Raw genomic sequence first — 20,655 nt, forward strand, 5'->3', positions numbered from 1 at the left:
TAGTTGCATTTAAAATCTACTAGTTTGCTCGGCACCTTTAGCTCAGTGAGTAGGGCGCCAGCCACATAGACTAAAGCTGGTGAGTTCTAGCTGGGGCCCCCAGCCTGCTAAACAACAAATGCAGCCAAAAAATAGCTGGGCGTTTTGGTGGGGCCTATAATCCCAACTACTTAGGAGGCTGAGAAAAGAGAATCGCTTAAGCCCAAGAGTTGGAGGTTGCTGTGAGCTGTGACACCAAGGGTGACATAGTGAGACTGTTTCAAAAAATAATAAATAAGTTCTGTTAGTTATAGTTGTTTAACACATTCCTTATATCTAGATAAGTGTGCATAGTGAGAAGTATTATTTGATGTTTGAGTTATGCTTCTGTCCTTTTTGTCTTCTCACCCCACCCTATAAAATTTACTTCAAAAATGTCATTCTGACAAACAAAACTAACTTACATATATTCACTCAGTACAAAGTAGGTTCCATTGAATGTCAAGAATTTGTGTTAGTTGAACTTTACCTTAGAAATGAAAACAATGTAATGTAAACATTTGTATCCTATTAATCTGAAATTTTTATTTTATTTGTTTGTTTTTTGAGACAGAGTCTCACTATGTTGCCCTTAGTAGAGTGCTATGGCATCACAGCTCACAGCAACCTCCAACTCTTGGGCTTAAGTGATTCTCTTGCCTCGTTCTCCCAAGTAGCTGAAACAACAGGTGCCCACCACAATGCTTTGCTATTTTTTGGTTGCAGTTGTCATTGTTGTCTAGCAGGCCCAGGCCCGGCTCCAACCTGCCAGTTTTGGCTAATGTGGCCAGCACCCTACTCACTGAGCTACGGGCTCTGAGCCTAATCTGAAATTTTTTAAAAAATTTGTGTTAGATTCCTGTTCGAAGACATTTCAGTCTTTTAAACAGGCTACGAATACTTTGTATTTACTCCCACATCAGGAATCTTACTGACACTGTTTCATCACAGATTTCCAAAATTAATACTACTTAATTGAATTGTGAAAAGTGGCTGTCCTTAAAAATGATGATTTCATCTAAGCCTAGCTATGTATACTAGAGCCCTTTTATACCATAATAATTTTTTGACAGATTTCTTTGTAGGACATTTTGAAATATTTAACATTAATGACAAATAATTAGTTTTTTATTATCTAACACTAATCTTACTCTGATTCTGTAGATGCTTCTGTTACGTAGGCTATGGAAACCAGTTATGTAGAAATATGAAAAGTAAGTACCTGTTAATACTCAGGGTGGTATTCACTATGATTACTTTGGAAAATTGTGACATTCATGAAAAGGGCATGGAGAAACTAACATTAAATGCCTGCTATGTGCCAGTCACGATGTGGGGACTAAAGTAAAGAAGCTAAATTACTGAGATTCCCCTCCCTAATGCCGAACAAAAACATTCCAAGATGACATGAAAATAGAGATGGGGATACTATGTAAATATGCTGAAATGCAGAAAAATTATTTAATTTAAAGTCACATAATTAGTAAGTGATGGTGGTAGGTTTTTTTTGGAGAGAGAGTCTCAAGCTGTCACCTTGGGTTAGAGTGCCATGGCATCATAGCCCACAGTAACCTCCATCTGTTGGGCTCAAATGATCCTCTTGCCTCAGTTTTTCTATTTTTAGTAGAGACAGGGTCTCACTTTTGCTCAAGCTGGTCTTGAAATCATGAGCTCAACCAATTCACCTGACCTGCCTTGGCCTCCCAGAATGCTAGGATTACAGGCATTATAGGCTTGAGCCATTGCGCCTGGCCCCTGGTAGTAGCTTTTTAGCTATAAGAAGTAAAACTTCTGGCTCGGCGCCTGTGGCTCAAGCGGCTAAGGCGCCAGCCACATACACCTAAGGTGGCGGGTTCGAATCCCCAGCCCGGGCCCGCCAAACAACAATGATGGCTGCAACCAAAAAATGGCCGGGCATTGTGGCGGGCGCCTCCAGCTACTTGGGAGGCGGAGGCAGGAGACTCGCTTGAGCCCAGGAGTTGGAGGTTGCTGTGAGCATGATGCCATGGCACTCTACCCAGGGGGATAGCTTGAGGCTCTGTCTCAAAAAAAAAAAAAAAAAAAGTAAAACTTCTTTGAGCTGGGAAGGAGAACAGAATTACAATAGGGTGGGTGGGTTCAGTCCTGGTATGGGGAATACAAGTAAAATACATAGTCCAGCTGTGTCTTGGCCTCATATGACCTCTATCAGTCAGTCAGGATATATTGACAGCTTACAGGCACCAAGTTCTCCTGTTTCCCTATAAAATGAGTTGTTTTATAATTATGAATATGATAATGAGTAAAATTAACAGGGTATGTTGATGGTAGATTAAGTAGTTGAAGTCTGAGGACATGAGATAAAGTAAATGAGGGTAAAGGATAGGCTGGCTATGCAGTTAAATCCTTTCAGGGCTTCTGGAACTTGGTAGAGATATCACATTGCAGGGTCTGATCCTCAGTGTTATAGTTTAGAAATTTTAATTAGATAACATACAGCTGAATGTACTCTAGGGTGTAGAATTTTTCTAACCACAAACCCATAATAGCAGTTTTCTAATACTATGAAGAAAAATACTACTATCTTATGGCATCTGACTCCTCTTAATTGTACTAGTCTTGTTTGTATTAGTCTGCTAGGGCTACATAACAGAATACCATAGCCTGGGTGGCTTAAACAACAGAAATTTATTGTCTCACAGTTTTGGAGGCTGGAAATTCAAGATCAAGGTGTCAGTATGGGTAGATTCTGGTGAGGCCTCTCTTACTAACTTACAGATCCCTATGTTTTTTCATAAATTTTGCTGTGTGCACAGGCAAAAGGGAAAGGTCTCTGGTGTCTCTTCTTTAAGGACATGAGTCAGCCTTACGTGACTTCATTTAATCTTAATTACCTTCTTAAAGGCACTGTCTAACACTTAAATAGAAGGTTAGGGCTTCACCCTGTGAATTTTGGTGGGAAACAATCTGTTAGAAGCATATTCTCTCTTTATAAACCAATCCACAAGAGAAGCCATATTATAATCAAAACATCACTTGGGAGCATGGAGTCAAACAAATGTGAATGGCAAAATAATCAAAGTCCTTGATGATCATGATGCTGTGTGCCCCAGTAGGCATGAGATTTATACATCTAATAACTTATGGTGTAGTGTGCTAGAGATATACAGTAGAACCTCCACAGTTTACCATCTCCCTACATTGACCACCTCAAGTTGACCTAATTTTCATAGACCAGACATGTACTACATATATATATCATATGTTTTCCAGTTTGTTACAGCAGTCAACTTACGGAGGCTCTACAGTATTTACTATTTTTGTCTTGCTGATCCTTGCTTATAAAACCAGTCACTTTATTCAGTTTTTTATTTAGGCAGTATATTTAATAATTTAATGGTTTCAAGCATAACCTAATAATATCTCCCAGATTAAACAGTTTTCAACTTAATGAAATTTGAGTCTTCAATTTTTAAATCACATTTATTAATTAGCTTTTACACTAGTTTACTTTTGTAGACTGAACTTGACCCTTTTTTTTTTTAGACAAAATTTTAGTTTATCATCCTCTGTAGAGTGCGGTGATGTCACAGCTCATGGCAACCTCAAACTCTTGGGTTTAAGCAATCCTCTTGCCTCAGCCTCCAAAGTAACTGGGACTACAGGCAGCCGCCACAACACCTGGCTATTTTTAGACATGAGGTCTCACTCTGACTCAGGCTGGTCTCCAACTTCTGAGCTCAGGCAATCAACTTGCCTTGGCCTCCCAGAGTGCTAGGATTACAGGCATAAACCAACATGCCCGTGAGCTTGTCCTTTTAAAATTTTTGGAAAAATAATCCTCAGTTTGGTTTCAGGGGATGGAAGTATTTTCTTAATAGGTCAACATACCCGTAAGATCACCCTATATTTAGGTCATGCCTCCAGATTTGTCACTAACTTGTTCTGTGATGTTATACAAGTCACTCTGCCTCTGGGGTCTTTATCTGTGATTTATAGGATGGGTTTTAATACTGTTCAAGTTCCCTTCTGTGATTCTGATTATTTCTGCAGAATATTCATAAAGTATTGTCATGTGGAACATCATTGTGCTTTTGAAAGAAATAGAATTGTCCATATGTAGAGGGTATTTAAGACGTCAGTGAATAGATGACATCATTAGGGAGAGAGTATAAAGAGAACACAAAAAGGAACCTAGGATCAGGCTTTGAAGAACTCAGGAAGGAGAGCAGTAGGAGCTGTCTGTGGAGTGGCCAGGGAAATAGGAAGAAAACAAGAGAAAGTGTTTCAAGAAAGAGGGTGTGGATACTTGTGTGAGGCGAAGCTAAGGGGTTCAGTAAGATGCATCCTTTGGCTTTGGCAACATAGAAGTCATTGATAATCTTGACAAAAACAGTTTCTTTTCATTTGTTAGGACAGAAGTCGTATTGCAGTGGATTGAAGCAGAGATTTGGTGGAGAGTGGGTATGTAGGCAGCTCTTTGGAGAATTTTGTGTATGGAGGAGGACTGAGAAATGGGAAATACGGAATAGTGCTTGTCTGCTGGTGAGAATAAAGGAGGAAAGAGTGATTACAGAGAGAGAGGACTGAAGGAGCAAAGGCCCTGAGAAGGTGAGAGAGTGACAGGATGTATAATGACGTGATGGCCTTTGATAGGTAGAGGACACTACCCTACTTGTAAAAAGAGAAGGAATGCTAACAGGGGTGAAAATGTAAATAGTTTAGTAGGTATAGTGGTAGACAGGGGAATTCTCTCTGTGCTTTTGTGATTTTTTTTTTTTTTTTGAAGAAACAAAGTCCATGGCTGGGAATAAGGAAGGCGAATGTAAGGTAGGAAGCTTGAAGAGAGAGAACAAGGCATGAAATAGACACAAGAGTACAAAAAGTTTATTGTAGGGATCATCGGTTTCAGATCTGGCAAGTTTGAGTACCTGACACAAGATGGACTCTTGATAAATTATTTATTAAAAGAATAAGTGAGTTTAAAGTGGTCGAGCAGTTGTGTGGTTTTTCTCCAGTTGTTTGGCTGCTCAGGTAGAACATAAGAAGGCAAGTGGTTCCAGAGGCATTGCGGTTTGCAGTACTGGGGAAAGAAGAAGCAAAGAAATTGAGAGTATTTTCAAGGGAATTTTAAAAGGCAAGGAATAATGTAAAATCCTTAGAAAATGGTTAAAATGCAGAAAACTTTTGATGCTTTTATAAATTTTACTATTTAGAACTCCAGTGGTTCTTTTATTTTGATTTTATTCTTAGGATGTTTGTAGCCATTCTAAATGGTCAAAATTTTAAAAACCAAATAAGGCTTTTTGAGTTTTCTTTTGAGATTCAATCTCGTTCTGTCACCTTGGGTAGAGTACTATGAAATCATCATAGCTCACAGCAACCTCAAACTCTTGGACTTAAGCGATCCTCTTGCCTTACTTACTCTTCCAAGTAGCTGGGACTACGGGTGTGTACCACCAAGCTTGGCTAGTTTTTTCTTTGTTTGTTTTTGTTTTTTTTTTTTTTTGAGACAGTCTTACTTTGCCACCCTTAGTAGAATGCTATGGCAGCATAGCTCATACCAACCTCAAACTCGTGGACTTAAGCGATTCTCTTGCCTCAGCCTCCTGAATGGCTCTGGGTCTGGCTGGTCTGGAACTCGTGACCTCAGGCAGTCTACCTGCTCAGTCTCACAGAGTGCTAGATTACAGATGTGAGCCACTGTGCCCAACCTAGTTTTTTCTATTTTTGATAAAGATGGGTCTCCCTTTTGCTCAGGCTGGTCTCAAACTCCTGATCTCAAGCAATCCACCTGCCTTGGCCTCCAGAGCAAAAAAAGAAAGAAAAAATGTTTTGATGCTTTTATATATTTTTATGTAAAAATGTTTTGATGCTTAACTGTTTAGAACTCCAGTGGTTCTTTCCTTTGCTTAATTTTATGCCATAGTTCTTTCTTTTGGGAATGACAAAAGTTTTGAAAAGTTGCTTTTCAAATTGCAAATTTATTTCGTTTGTGAAGAAATAGACTGATGGTAAGCAGATAACTTTGTTCTTACAAAATAAAATTTCAGACTATTATTTTCATTTTCTAGAGAGAATTTTTGAGACTGTTATTCTTAAGCACATTGTGTAAGAACACATTATTTCCTCAAATGAAAATTCCTGTTACAATATCTTAAAAACAAAACCTTTAAATAATTGTGCAATACCATTGTTCGAAGTATGAACTTAAATGGTCCCAAGTTGTTCTGGATAAAACTCTTTTATCTCTTGGTGATGGCTCAATAGGAAGGAGTAAATGAGTTCAATCATGAATGTTTTGCAGAGGGAAAGATTTTAGAATATTTTCTTCTTACTACAAGCCATTTTGTGTCCTGTGTATCTTTTCATCACAGATTAATTATATTTTACTTATGATGTAGGTGAATGACTGAGCTTTGTTTGAAATGGTTCAAACTATTTGAACCCACGTAGTTTTAAATATTTGCAGAACGAGAGTCTTGTTATGTCGCCCTCGGTAGAGTGCTGTGGTGTCATAGCTCACAGCAAATGCCAAACAACAAAGTATAACCACTAGTTAATTGGCAGATAGAAATTCTTTAACTCTTTTATATCATTCCATTTCAAATATCCTAAGTTGTTTTTTTTTATTAATAAAATGAAGGGTTGTGAAATAGATTTTCATTTCATAAACATTTTGTGAGGCTCTGGCCTTAACATATTTTCACAAAATAACTTCATCTTTTTTTTTATAATTGCTTGGGCTGCATTATCTTTTAAGTACATCTTTGCAGAAGTATAGCTTAAGTTTGCAAAATCAAACTTGGAGCTTCTGTGAACCCTTCTGAATGTATTGTCCTCTAAATTCCCATAATACTTTCTTCCTCACCATCATCTTCATCTACTATATATTGCGTTCACCTGAAAGATGAGTCAACGTGTTGATATTTTATATACTTTACCTTGTTTGGTCCTCATCATAACCCTTTGAAGTGTTCATGTTTTATCTATTTCATAAATTATACTGATATTTAGAGAAATTTACAAACTTGTCCCATTTTTTTTTTTTGAGACAAGAATCTCACTTTGTTACCCTTGATAGAGTGCTGTGGCATCACAGCTCACAGCAATCTCCAGTTCTTGGACTTAGGCGATTCTTTTGCCTCAGCCTCCTGAGTAGCTGGGACTACATTTTTTTGGTTTTTTTGAGACAAGAGTCTCACTATGTCGCCCTTGGTAGAGTACTGTGGTATCACAGCTCACAGCAACCTCCAACTCTTAACTCTTGGGTTTAAGCAATTCTCTTGCCTCAGCCTCCCAACTGTGTAGCCCTATTGATTGCCCTTGTGCTTATTTGACTTTTTTTTTTTTAACCAGACTATGATCCTCCTGAAGACAAGGACTTTGTCTTACTCACGTTTATATCCTCAGTGTCCATTAGAAACCCCATTACTTTTTAAATTAGTGTTGAATGAGCAACACTGGCATCACTGATAGGATAGCAGTGAGGCATATGCTGTGAAGTTGTTTTTCTAGTTTAGGCAGTTTGTAGGTTTACTGTTTCATATGCCTCTTACCCATTTGATGTGTTGGCATTTATAGTTACACACACCCACATACACGCAGATCACAGGTGCATGCACACACATATTTCATTCACATATCCTTTGAAAGTGACAATAATTTGTTCTTATATTATAGATCCAGACAAGGTCTAAAGACCGTGACATTTGGTATGCAAATCCAGATTTTCAGACTTTAGATCTTACGGTCATCTACTTGAGTCTATCTCTGCTAATGGAAACCTATACTTTATTTTTCCATATGTTTATGTGCTCCTGGAGAAAGGAAGGCAACAAAATAAGGGTGTTTACAAATGGCTTGTATCTAAAAAAGGAGAATCTCTGTTGCAATGATGAAATGTATACTTTTGTTCAGTCACTTGTTTTCCTTTGTAAGGTATGCTTTTGGAAATAGTTATTATAATTAGAAGTTTAGTCAAGGAATAAAATAGCAGCAGTAAAGAAACTACAGGAAGATTCAGCCTATGACCATATCATATTCTAATCAGCTAATTTAAATCTAACATGATTTCTGGTACATGCAGGGTGCTGTGCCATTCATTTAATATTTGTGGAATAAAATAGGTGAACAAATTCATACAGGCATCTTAGAAAGTGATTTCTTGAGTTTTCTTTCTTAATACTGTAATTCTCTAACTCATACATTTGGCTTTTTTTTTTTTTTTTGACTGGGGCCAGGTTTTGAATCCACCACCTCCGGTATATGGGGCCCGGCGCCCTGCTCCTTGAGCCACAGGCACCACCCTGTACGTTTGGCTTTGAATTCAGAATTGTCACTAAATCAGCTAATAAAGTAGAAAAATTTGAGCTACTTGGTCATAAGAATATTCTTAAGCTTGAGGCCACTATTAAATACAAAGAAAGTGAAAGCAACTTGTAGAATAGTATAGCATTCTTTTCCTATGAACATACTTAGTTTTGGTGATTTCTGCTGATGAATTTTCTTTTTTCTTTTTTTCTTTTTTTGAGACAGAGCCTCAAGCTGTCCCCCTGGGTAGAGTGCTGTGGCATCACAGCTCACAGCAACCTCCAGCTCCTGGGCTCAAGCGAGTCTCCTACCTCCACTTCCCAAGTAGCTGGGACCACAGGCGCCCACCACAACACCTGGCTAATTTTTTTGGTTGCAGCCGTCATTGTTGTTTGGCGGGCCCGTGCTGGATTCGAATCCGCCACCTTGGGTGTATGTGGCTGGCGCCTTAGCCGCTTGAGCCACAGGCGCTGAGCCTAAATTTTCTTAAGTAGCTTTATTCAAACATAATTCACGCAGCACATAGTTAACTCATTTAAACTGTATAGTCAGGTGGTTGTTAGTATATTCACACCTATGCAACTATAACCATGATTTTAAAATATTTTCATCACTCCAAAAAGAAACTTGCAACTTATTTGCAGCTACTTTCCAATTCCTTCAGTCAATCTGCTGATTTACTTTTTGTCATTATGGATATGCCTATTTTGGATATTTCATATAAATAAGAATCATAATATGGTCTTTAGTGAATAACTTCTTTCACTTAATACTTTCAAAGTTAATCAAACCTGTAGCATCTGTTCTCAGCACTTCATTTCTCTTCATGGCTGAGTAATATTTCATGGTTTGAATGTACCGTATTTTCTATATCCGTTCCTCAGCTGATAGTCATTTAGGTTGTACACACCTTTTGGCTATTAACAACACTACTGTAAACATTCATGAATTACTGAGTCATACGGTAACAATGTTTTACCCTTTTTTTTTCTTTTTGGAGACAGGGTCTCACTTTGTAGTCCTTGGTAGAGCGCTGTGGTATCACAGCTCACAGCAACCTCCAACTCTTGGGCTTAAGTGATTCTCTTGCCTCAGCTGGGACTACAGGCACCCACCACAACATCTGGCTATTTTTTGGTTTGGTGCATGTGGCTGGTGCTGTGATCACTGTGCTACGTGCACCGAGCCAATGTTGTACCTTTTGATAGATTATTTTCCAAAGTTTAAACTATTTTACATTCCCACCAGCAGTGTATAAGGGTTCATATTTCTCCATACCCTCAGGAACATTTGTATTATCTGAGTTTTTTTTAATTATAGCCATCTGCCTAGGTATGAGGTTGCATCTAATTGTGGTTTAATTCATATTTCCTTGATGGCTAATGGTGTTGAACATCTTTTCATGTGCTAATTTATTAGCCATTTGTATATCTTTGGAGAAACATTGATGTAGATCCTCTGTCCATTTAAAATTTTGATTATTTGCTTTTTATTATTGAATTGTAAGAGTTTATTATATATTGTGGATATAAACTTCCTATGAAATATATAATTTGCAAATATTTTCTCCCATTCTGTAGGTTGTTTTCCCTTTCTTGATGTCCTTTGAGGCACAAAAGTTTTAATTTTGTTTGAAGTGATTTTTTTTTTGAATACAAAGATTTGATTTATTAACACCTAAGGATATCATATAAATGTCAGTACAATTTATATGTTGCATTTCAGTGATGTAAAGTAAAACATTTATACTGGTCATATGAAGCATGATATAAAAATATATTTAATGTATCCTAAACATTTAAAATGTTTGTCTTCTATGCCCATATTTTATCTTCTGTTCAGTAGAACTGTTTCTTAAATAAAACTCACCTATGGCCTTGGATCTATGTGTCACCATTTTCAACATCTTTGGTAATATCTGTTTTTTCTAATGTTAAAAGGAATATGAAAGATAAAATGATAGCAAGGTAAAAATGACAGTTTTTATGGTAGCAAGGTAAATTGTGAGTAGACAGTGTATATGATATTAAATTATGAATTAGAATAACCTTAGACCTTATAATTTGTCAGTATTTGAAGGTGCTAATACTTGATATCCTTAGTCTGTGGACAAAATGCCTCCAAATTTTAATCTGGAAAAAATTATTTGGAAAAGATTTACCAGTATGCAGCTTTTCTATTTTACGGATTGTATTAGAATTTCTGTGTAACTTGTTCAAATCTTGGTAACAGGAAAAAAAAAAGCATAAATGCATTTTACATACATGTGGAATATTATTGCCATGTTATTCCTGTATTAAGTTTTATTCAGCCATAATTGCAAAGCAGAAATTTATAATGTTATTGCTGGGTTTTATTTTGTTGTATTAGCTTCTCAAGAGTTACTGATCTATGAAATGGCAGAGAATGGAAAAAACTGTGACCAGAGACGTGTAGCAATGAACAAGGAACAACATAATGGAAATTTCACAGGTAAAGTGTGGTAGTTTGGAGAGAGGGGGTTTATGAATTTAAATGATACACTTTTCAAATATTACTTATCCATTATTAATATTGTCATTGTAAATCAAATTATGAGTCAGGGCCAACAGGTGATTTTTCACAGTGATTGCAGAAACAGCCTGGCCATAGTCACATAGCCGTGTTTTGTCTTATGGTATATGGTAAGTGTTTATTTGGCTTTGCTTAGTGCTCAGATTTATCATTGTATTTTGTAACTTTAAAAGAAGGTTATAAGCCGGTTGCGATAGATCACACCTGTAATCCTAAGCACTTTGGGAGGCCTAGGCAGGTGGCTTGCCTTGAGCTCAGGAGTTCAAGACCAGTCATAGCAAGAGAGAGAGCCCATCTCTAAAACTAGCAGGGTGTAGTAGTGGGCACTTGTAGTCCCAGCTACCCAAGAGGCTGAGGCAAGAGGATTGCTTGAGCCCAAGGGTTTGAGGTTGCTGTGAGCTAGGGTACCACTGTTCTCTACCGAGGGCGACAAACTAAGATTCTGTCTCAAAGAAACTCAAAACCCACACCCCAAAAAAGTAGGTTATAAATTTACACATTATGCTACTCTTAAATATACAATTATTACAAAAGTTAGAATGTGATTATTATAAATTTATTTCTAAGTTTTAATTTGAGATGAATAAACTTATATGATAACCAAATTAGAATTGATGATAAAAATTTTGATATATTTGACTCTTATTTTATCCATTTACCCTGAAAATGATGGCTTTTATTGATATGGATGATTTAAGTAGAAACTTTTCTTGTTGCATTTAAAGGAAAATGAAAAGTTTTTCTTTGCTGATAATTATACTAGTTTTCTTTTTAACTTCTGAATTGTTTGGCATCTCAAACACATGGCTAATAATACTCTAGTGTGGTACTATTATCACAGATATTCTCTTTTATTGTGCAAGCTATCTGAAATAGTGGTTTCCATTTGTTTGTTTTAATCACTGTATTTCCTCACAGAGGACATTTTGTAGCAATGATCTGACTTTTGGCTTGCTCTGATTGTCAGTAAATTTTGCAGTTTCAGTAAGTTTAAGTTTTCAGAGATGGGCATTGCATATATCAGAGTGTGTTCCTATCAGGAGATTTTGTATGCTATTTTTCTTTTCCTTTTAGCAAGCACGTACATTTATATATCCTTCCTCTACTGTTTACTCCTTTGAAATAAAATTAAAGTAACCATGTCATTCTTACTCTTTTGTACCCTGTGTTTTTTACTTGATATTTCTTAGAGATTGTGCTATCACTGTACATAAAAACTCACTCTTTAGTATTCCATTCCACTGTATAAGGGCACCATGCTTTAATCACCCCTTTGTCCTCGCTTGGTAATATTTAAATTGTTGATAATCTTTTTGCTAGTATGAATAATGCTGTAGTGAATAAACTTATATGAGTCATTTCACCTTATATCTAATCATTCCTAGAAATGAAATTATTGGCTTATAATGTGTATGTGCGTGTGTAATTTTGATAAATGATGACAATAATAGTTAACCTTAATTGGGCACTTTCTAAGTATCAGACTCTTCTGAGAATGTTATACATATTGATATTAACTCATTTAACTCACCACAGTGACCCTGAAAGTAAGTACTATTGTTATCCCCGTTTCACAGAAATATTAACTAACTTGCCCGAGATTATATTACTGGTAGGTGGCGGAGCCAGGATTTGGAACCAACTAGTTTGCTTCCACATTTTAAGATCTAAACCACTAAGCTCTATAATATGATGTTAGTTTGATATGATACCCTTCATAAAAGGTAAACCAACCTAGACATAAGTAATATACAAGAAGGGAAGGTTGTGCTCTGATAGTAAAATAATTGCAAAAAATAATGTTGAGATTGGGGCAGAAGGACCGGTCTAGATATTTCATTTTCCCAAAATATAGAGTCCTTCCCAAATCCACTGCTCAGATTTTTAGTACCATTTCTTTAGCACACCCTCTATAGAAGGTTCTCCTATCTGTCAAGTCAGAGAGTTGACAAATGGTAAGCACTTTTTTGGCCTCAGTCCATTAGGTAACACTGATTAAGAAGTGGCAACTGTTTGCCAACCTGGTGGCTCACGACTGTAATTCTAGTATTCTGGAAGGCCATGAGGGGAGGATCCCTTAAGCTCAGGAGTTGAGCTTGAATAAGAGTAAGACCCTATCTTTACTTAAAGTAGAAAAGATTAGCCGGGCATCATGGCAGGTGCCTGTAGTCCTTGCTACTTGGGAGGCTGAGGCAGGAGGATTGCTTGAGCCCAGGAGGTTTAGGTGGCTGTGAGACATGATGATGTGGCAACACTATCTAGCCTAGGCATTAGAGTGAGACTTTGTCTCAAAAAAAAAAAATGGCAACTTTTTTAATGTAGTAGTTCCCCCTTATCTGTGGCACATACATTCCATGACCCCCAGCAGATGCCTGAGACTACAGATAGTACCAAAAACTATAGATACTGTTTCTCCTTGTCCAGTAATGGAGTAATGTATACAGCGTGGATAAGCTAGACAAAGGGATAATTTATAACTTGGACTGGATGGAGTGAAACAGCATGATTTTTTATCACCTTACTCAGAACAATATGCAGTTTAAAACTTAGTGAATTTTCAGACAGCATTTGACCACAGGTAACTAAAACCACAGATGAAGAAGAACTACTACTATAATTCATCTCCTTGATAAACCGCTAAGTGTTGCTAAGTCTGGACTAGTCATTTCTGAAGACTCCAGGACTTGCTGTTGCCCGCAACAGGGTAAAACTCTTTTTGTCCAGTAAGCACTTGTACATTGTACCATCCCTCTCCAAAACTACTTAAAAGAATAGCCTGTAAGACTGCCACTGATTGAAAGGGAAGAGGTAGGTGGATATATAGACAAATGAAATTCTGTTGAGGCTTAAGTTATGGGGACCTATCACAATCCCTGGCTTTCTGTTATAGTTTTCAAACACTGAAATTAGAATTGTGTTTCATAGATTGCCTCCTCTACAGAAGAGGTGATCTCAGGTTAGTACCAGAACTATTTAAATTTGCACAACCCAGGTATGAATCATGTTGTTTGTACTTTTGAGATTTTTGTACTTTCAGATGTGGGATAAATTTTTAAAGTGATTGGAAAGAGTGGGCATCAATGTTAGAAATTGTGCTTTAACTTCTGCACTATTGTTTTCCAGACCCCTCTTCAATGAATGAAAAGAAGAGGAGGGATCGGGAAGAAAGGCAGAATATTGTCCTATGGCGACAGCCACTCATTACCTTGCAGTATTTTTCTCTGGAAATCCTTGTAATCTTGAAGGAATGGACCTCAAAGTAAAGAGTCTTCCATTACTTTTTATATAAACCTTATTTACTAAGTTTAGAAATCCTCAGCATTCTCCTACTTCCTATCCTGTTACATCAAAATAAATAAATTCAATTTAGAATACTATCATAGCAACACATTTATTCTCCTTTCTGTAGTTTAAAGAAAAATAGATTAGGGAAATATTGCTGTTGGCTCATTGGATTGTTACAGTTGACCACTGTCTCATGTTAAATCTTTTTTTTATGCTTTTCATGTCGAATCTTTCATGCAAAAGAGAACACTGAAAATATGACAGTGTTTTTTTTCTCCTACTTTTACATTAAGGAGAAATCATGCCTGTGTACATTAGATACACTGATTATTTATTTAGCAGAACAAGGTTCATGATACGTGGCAATTTTACTGATACTTTGAGCCAATGAAAAAGAGTTCATGGAAATGTGTTCTGTCTTTAAATTTAGTACTTGTAAACCCTATTTCAAATATAAAGAGCGAGTTGAACTTTTACATGCTGTATCATTTTCTGGCATATAGTTCCAAGTTATGATCTGTACTATTATGTTCCTTTTTCTTGTACTAAGAGTTTATAAAGCGTTTTGTAACATTGTTAGTTCATTTTGATCCTTATGTCAACTTCATAAGGAAGGTAAAACAGGTACATGATTATAAAGTTATAAAAACAAGAAACAGATTAAGATTAAGTGTCTTGATCAAAGTTCAACATGAAGGGTCTTTGACCCAGATCCTCTGAGTTGAAGGCCAGTGCTCTTTTATTATACTATGTTGCCTTTCCAATTTAAAAGTTGGAGTATAAACAAGGTAAGAATAAGGCTATGGTGGGGTTTATAGTAAGAAATTGGGTCCTGTGTTCCTTCCATGTATCTTCCCTTCTCCCCCTTCGCACACTCACAGGAGGCCCATGGATATTAAAGGACACAAGAGCTTAGCCGAAAAAGACTGATTCTGTATCTGAGCTTGATAACCTAAATGCTTCCACTAGAAATTGTTTTGAAATAGTGAATCCTAAAAATGAGACTGAGATTTTTTATTTTTACTTTGTTTTTAAGATTATGGCATCGTCAAAGCATTGTGGTATCTTTTTTACTGCTGCTTGCTGTGCTTATAGCTACGTATTATGTTGAAGGAGCACATCAACAGGTAAGAGCTTCAGCAGTTTTATTTCTGGTCTTGCACATTCTTTAATCCTGGTTTCAAATAGGAATAATATGGATTTCATAGAATACCCTCAATATTTCATAACTGGTATCTCAGTGTCTTAACATCATACCCGAAGAATATTCATGTGTTACTAACTTATGGCTGCTTAGCATTTCTGTTTGATTTATATGATCTGTTTTTATTTTCACTGTAAGTTTTGTTCAGGCAGAGTGTCATGAATCCTTTAATTACTACAAGATTTTCATATTTCCTATAATATGCTTTTGTCATCCATTGAAACAGATTGATAGGCCTTTAATCTTAAATTAAGGGTCGCTTTTATTTGCATAGAATACATGTTCATTTCCACGAGTACATTAGTGGTGGGAAAATAGGACATTTTGTTAATACCTTTTATTAAAATAGCTAAACATTAATGTATTGTAGTTGTAGTAAATGGTTCTTAAATGGTATCATTTCATGTTTTAAAACACTTTAATCTCAGAGAGAAGTAGTAAATAGCCCTTAATTGGTATTGGTTCTTAAACCTTTAAGAGAAGGGTTTACAGTTTTAAATACATTTCTTTTAAATGTGTTTTTAAAATTTTTATCATCATTATTCCCTATTAGTAATTCTTAATAGTAGGACTTCAAAGGTTTAGAAACAAGGAGTTTATTCCAGTTAGGTGAATTTTTTTCTGTCTTTGCTATTGGGTATTAAAAAATAAGTCCGTTTCAAGGAATTTTTATTCTTTTTTCCTGTGTGAAACTTAGTTCAGCTGGTTGTTTAATTTTACTGATAGTTTATAAATACCACATTTCTGTATAAAGAATTCACATTTTTCACTTTATCCCCTTTTGTTTTTCAGTATGTGCAACGTATAGAGAAACAGTTTCTTTTGTATGCCTACTGGATAGGCTTAGGAATTTTGTCTTCTGTTGGGCTTGGAACAGGGCTGCATACCTTTCTGCTTTACCTGGTGAGAATAATTTTCTTTTAATAATCAAAAATGAAAAGATATTTATTAGTGTTTTTATTCCAGAAGTTAAAAATACGATTTGTATTTAATTACCTTTGTGTTTTATATGCGTTCTGATTTTCAAATCAGTGCTTTAAGTTTTGTTATTCCTTTTGGGTAAAGGATTTTTTTGTTTCAAGGGAAAACTTCATTTAAAGAAATAAGGTTATTTATTTAAATTAGTTCAACCTGGAGATTTGTTTTTTCCTTTTAGATATTGGAATAATGTCATTTTAATGGTTTGAGATTAATTTAAATGTACAAAATTCCACATAAGACTTAGAATGAATTTGGCCAGTTTACTTTCTCTGTTAATCAGCAATAGAGACAATAGTGTCTACCCTCACATCCTCCGACACCTTGTATATAATACTTGGATAGTTATTTAGTCTTCTGTGTGTGTTTGTGTGACAGTCTCACTCTGTCACCCTGGATGGGTACCATGGTGTCATAGCTCACGTCTTCCTGAGCTCAAGCAATCCACCCTCCTCCACCTCCCAGAGTGCTACCATTATGTGACTCACCACACCAGACCTTATTTTAGTATTCTTAATATAATTAAAGAAGTTTTATACATACAGAACTAAATGTTTTCTTTTTTTTATTGTAAATTAACATAAGGGTGCACATTTTTAGCTTACATGGTTCTCACTTTCAAAGTAAAGTTCAAGTTGTAGTTGAGCCCCTCACCCGGGGATGTGCTGAACACCCTGATATTGTGTGCATGAGGTGAGAATTGCCCTCTCTCCTCCCTTCAGTCGCCCTCCCCAACTAAATGTCTTCTTAAACTCTTTGAGCCAAAGTATAAAAAGTGCCTCTTTTGGAAAAAACCCTTTTACTTGTTGAAATGAGAATAAAAATAAGTTTTCCTTTGAATGGTCACAACTATACTGAAATAATATCAGAACTAGAACTGGGGAGAAATGAGCAAGACAGCTGAGGCACAGAGTTTAAATAGGCACATTCAAGGTCATGCAAATCCAGGGCTGAGTAAGTGCCTCATTAAATTTTGGGCCCGAGATGCCTTGTTGGTTTCATTCTGTTCCTGTCCCTGAATAATAAATTGAAAACAATTCCAAATTTGAAAACAGTGTGATCTTCATTGGAGAAAAACAGGTTAAAGGAGTTGCAGTGGTACTGATTGCTGAATAAGATTCTGGGACAGCGCCTGTGGCTCAAAGGAGTAGGGCGCTGGCCCCATATACTGGAGGTGGCGGATTCAAACCCAGCTCTGGCCAAAAGCAGCAAAAAAAAGAATTCATTATGAAGCAAGTATGATAAGTATTAAGGAATGATTGCTTGGCACAGAAGAGTACTGAATTAATGTCTAGAAGAATACTTTGGGAATTAATCTATAATACATAATTTCTCCAAATTTATGGGCGTTTAAAACTTAGCATTTAGAAATCTGCTCATATCTATTGGCTGATTTAACTGAAATAGGGATGTAAATTCTAGGGAAGTAATCTAAATCATTATTTCTCTAATAACTACAATTTTTGTAGAATAACACTACATTCACTACTAGAGGTTGAGGGAGAAGGGAAAAGAAGGAATTACAAGTTACAGAGTATGTTTCTGTTTTTATCTAGACCTGTCTTCTGAGAGGGGAAGACCAAACTAAGGAGCTAATTTGTCAGCTAAACTTGGGGAAACCAAAGGAGCTCATTTGTCAGCTGGTTATAAGTGGCTTACACCTGTAATCCCAGATGGGAGGATTCCTTGTGCTCAGGAATTCCATACCAGACTGAGCAAGAAGGAAACCTCGTCTCTACTAAACATAGAAAAATTAGTCAAGCATCATGGCAGGCACATGTAGTCCAGCTTCTTGGAGGCTAAGGCAGGAGGATTGCTTGTGAACCCAAGAGTTTGAGGTTGCTGTGAGCTAGGCTGACACCACAACACTCTAGCCTAGGCAACCGAGTGAGACTAAAGAAAAAAAGGAACTCATCTGTTGCATTAAATTAATTTGCAAACATCTGAAAAGCAACCCAAATAGCAGATTCTTTTAAATTGCATGAAAACTTAGAATAGCCCATCTCATACCTGTAATCCCAGCACTCTGGGAGGTGAATATGGGAGGATCCTTTGAGTTTACGAGTTCAAGACCAGCCTAAGCAAGAATGAGACCCTCATCTCTACAAAAAATAGAAAAACTAGCCAACAGGTATACTTCTGTACTCCTAGCTACTTGGGAGGCTGTGGCAGGAGAATCTCTTAAGCCTAGGAGGTTGAGGTTGTTGTGAGCTATAATGATGACACTACACTTCAGCTGGGATGACAGAACGAGACTCTGTCTAGAAATAAAACAAAAAGACTTAGGACAAAGAAATATGAAATACAGAAAGTTCATGTTTCCTGTTTCTTTTAATATTCACGAGAAACGTTAATAAAATGTCTTTGTGTGAGACCATTATTATTCTAGTTCCACTGATCCAGGTTTCATGTAAAAGATTTTGAAACAAAGTAAGAATTTATTACGAAATTGATTTGAGGAAAAAAATCAAATCTTTGTTTCTATAAATGAAGTAGCTATTTCTGCCTTTGATCAGAGTATAAGTTCAATGGACTGTTGTTGGCCTTTTCGCAATTTTAGAAAGAATTCATCAAAAGCTATTTGGAGGAAGTTATCTCTTATTATACTCAGTGTTATATCTATTATACTAGTTCAACAAATATGAAGATGTCAGAGAACTTCTGAAACTGTATTGCAATATATATAACAGTTTTTATATCAGGCTTTCTGTATATTTGTATGTAAACTACTATATCTGCTTTGTGTCATTACCACTTTTGGTTTTTGACTTGAGTGATATTGTGTGGATGTTAATGCTATTAGCTATATAGAAAACAATTATGTGTTCACCTGTTCACATTCATTACATATTGTAAATACCTGAAAAGAAAAATATAAAGGGGTACTGTAATTATGCTACAAGTTAAAAGAAATCTTCACTTTATCCAGATTAGTTGCTCTACCAGTGATTGGATAGAAAGAGAAGAGAAATTTTTAAAGGACTAAGAACACTTTTTTAAAAAATCAATATACTTTCTATTTCCCCCACTTATATTAGTGTCATTTATTAGTTAAAATTGAGGAGCCAATATTGATGCATTAACAAAAACCCATAGTGTCATTAGGATTCATTCCTTGTGTTGTCTGATTTTGACAAATGCACAATGCATATATACCATGATAGTATCATATTGATTAGTTTCACTGTCCTAAAAATGCCTGTGCCCAACCTATTTATTCTTATCCTATTCACTTCCCCATCCTACCCTCAAACTCTTGGCAACCACTGCTCTTTTTACTGTCTCTATAGTTTTTACATTTTCCAACTGTCATCTATTTGGAATCACAATAGAGTTCTATATCCTTTTCTGACTGGCCTTTCACTTAGCAATATACATTTAAAGTTTTTCCATGTCTTTTCATGTCTTGATACCTTACTTTACATCACTGAATTATATTCAAGCATGTGGCTGTAACACCATAGTTTGTCTCTTCACTTATTGAAGGATTATCTTTGCTTCTATGTTTTTGTGATTATGAATAAAGTTGCTCACTATAAACATTTTTGTGCATGGTTTTGTGTAGAGTGTTTTTAACTCATTGGGGTAAATAGCTAAAAGTATTACTAGTGAATCACGTATGTTAGTTGTTGGTATGCAGAAAAAAGAATTGGCTTTTTTTATATTAACCTTATATCCTGCAACCTTGTAATCAGTCGCTTATAGTTCCAAGAGTTCTTTGGCAATTCTTACAGGATTTCTGCATAGATAATTATGTCATCTACAGACAAAGACAGTTTCATTTCTTCCTTTCCTGTTTGTATACCTGTTATTTCTTTTTCTTATCTACATTAGTTGGATTTTTGGTATGATGTTCAATAAGAATTGTGAGGGAGACACCTGTCTTCTTCCCAACTTTAATGGGAAAGTCTCAGTTTCTTATGCTTAAGTATGATATTAGCTATAGATTTTTTATAGATGTTCTTTACCAAGTTGAGGAAATACCCCACTATTTCTACTATGCTGAGAGTTGTGGGGTTTTTTAAGTCATGAATCAGTGTTGGATTTTTTCCACAGAACCTGCTTTTTTAGACTGGTAACCAGAAGTAAGTGAAAGGCTAATATAGCAAAGCGGGGGGATCAGTATTTAGATGCTTGAGGAGCAATCTATTAAAAATAAATATAGGGGCTCGGCGCCTGTGGCTCAAGTGGCTAAGGCGCCAGCCACATGCACCTAAGGTGGCAGGTTTGAATCCAGCCTGGGCCCGCCAAACAACAATGACGGCTGCAACCAAAAAATAGCCGGGTGTTGTGGCGGGCGCCTGTGGTCCCAGCTACTTGGGAGG

The 20,655-nt window shown here is 36.3% G+C and overlaps 1 protein-coding gene across 1 annotated transcript in view; it reads left to right on the forward strand.

The window, feature by feature from the left end:
- The window catches only part of VMP1 (vacuole membrane protein 1), a 141,453-nt gene that overhangs the window by 18,380 nt on the left and 102,418 nt on the right, over nucleotides 1–20,655 (forward strand). The window contains exons 2-5 of the mRNA XM_003795593.3: nucleotides 10,681–10,782; nucleotides 13,987–14,122; nucleotides 15,185–15,275; nucleotides 16,145–16,255. Coding sequence (XP_003795641.1) covers nucleotides 10,707–10,782; nucleotides 13,987–14,122; nucleotides 15,185–15,275; nucleotides 16,145–16,255 — 414 coding nt within the window. The 5' untranslated portion in view covers nucleotides 10,681–10,706. The remainder of the gene's footprint in view (nucleotides 1–10,680; nucleotides 10,783–13,986; nucleotides 14,123–15,184; nucleotides 15,276–16,144; nucleotides 16,256–20,655) is intronic.

The sequence above is a fragment of the Otolemur garnettii genome, unplaced genomic scaffold (assembly GCF_000181295.1).
Source record: "Otolemur garnettii isolate 467f Iridium unplaced genomic scaffold, OtoGar3 scaffold00094, whole genome shotgun sequence".
Taxonomy (NCBI): domain Eukaryota; kingdom Metazoa; phylum Chordata; class Mammalia; order Primates; family Galagidae; genus Otolemur; species Otolemur garnettii.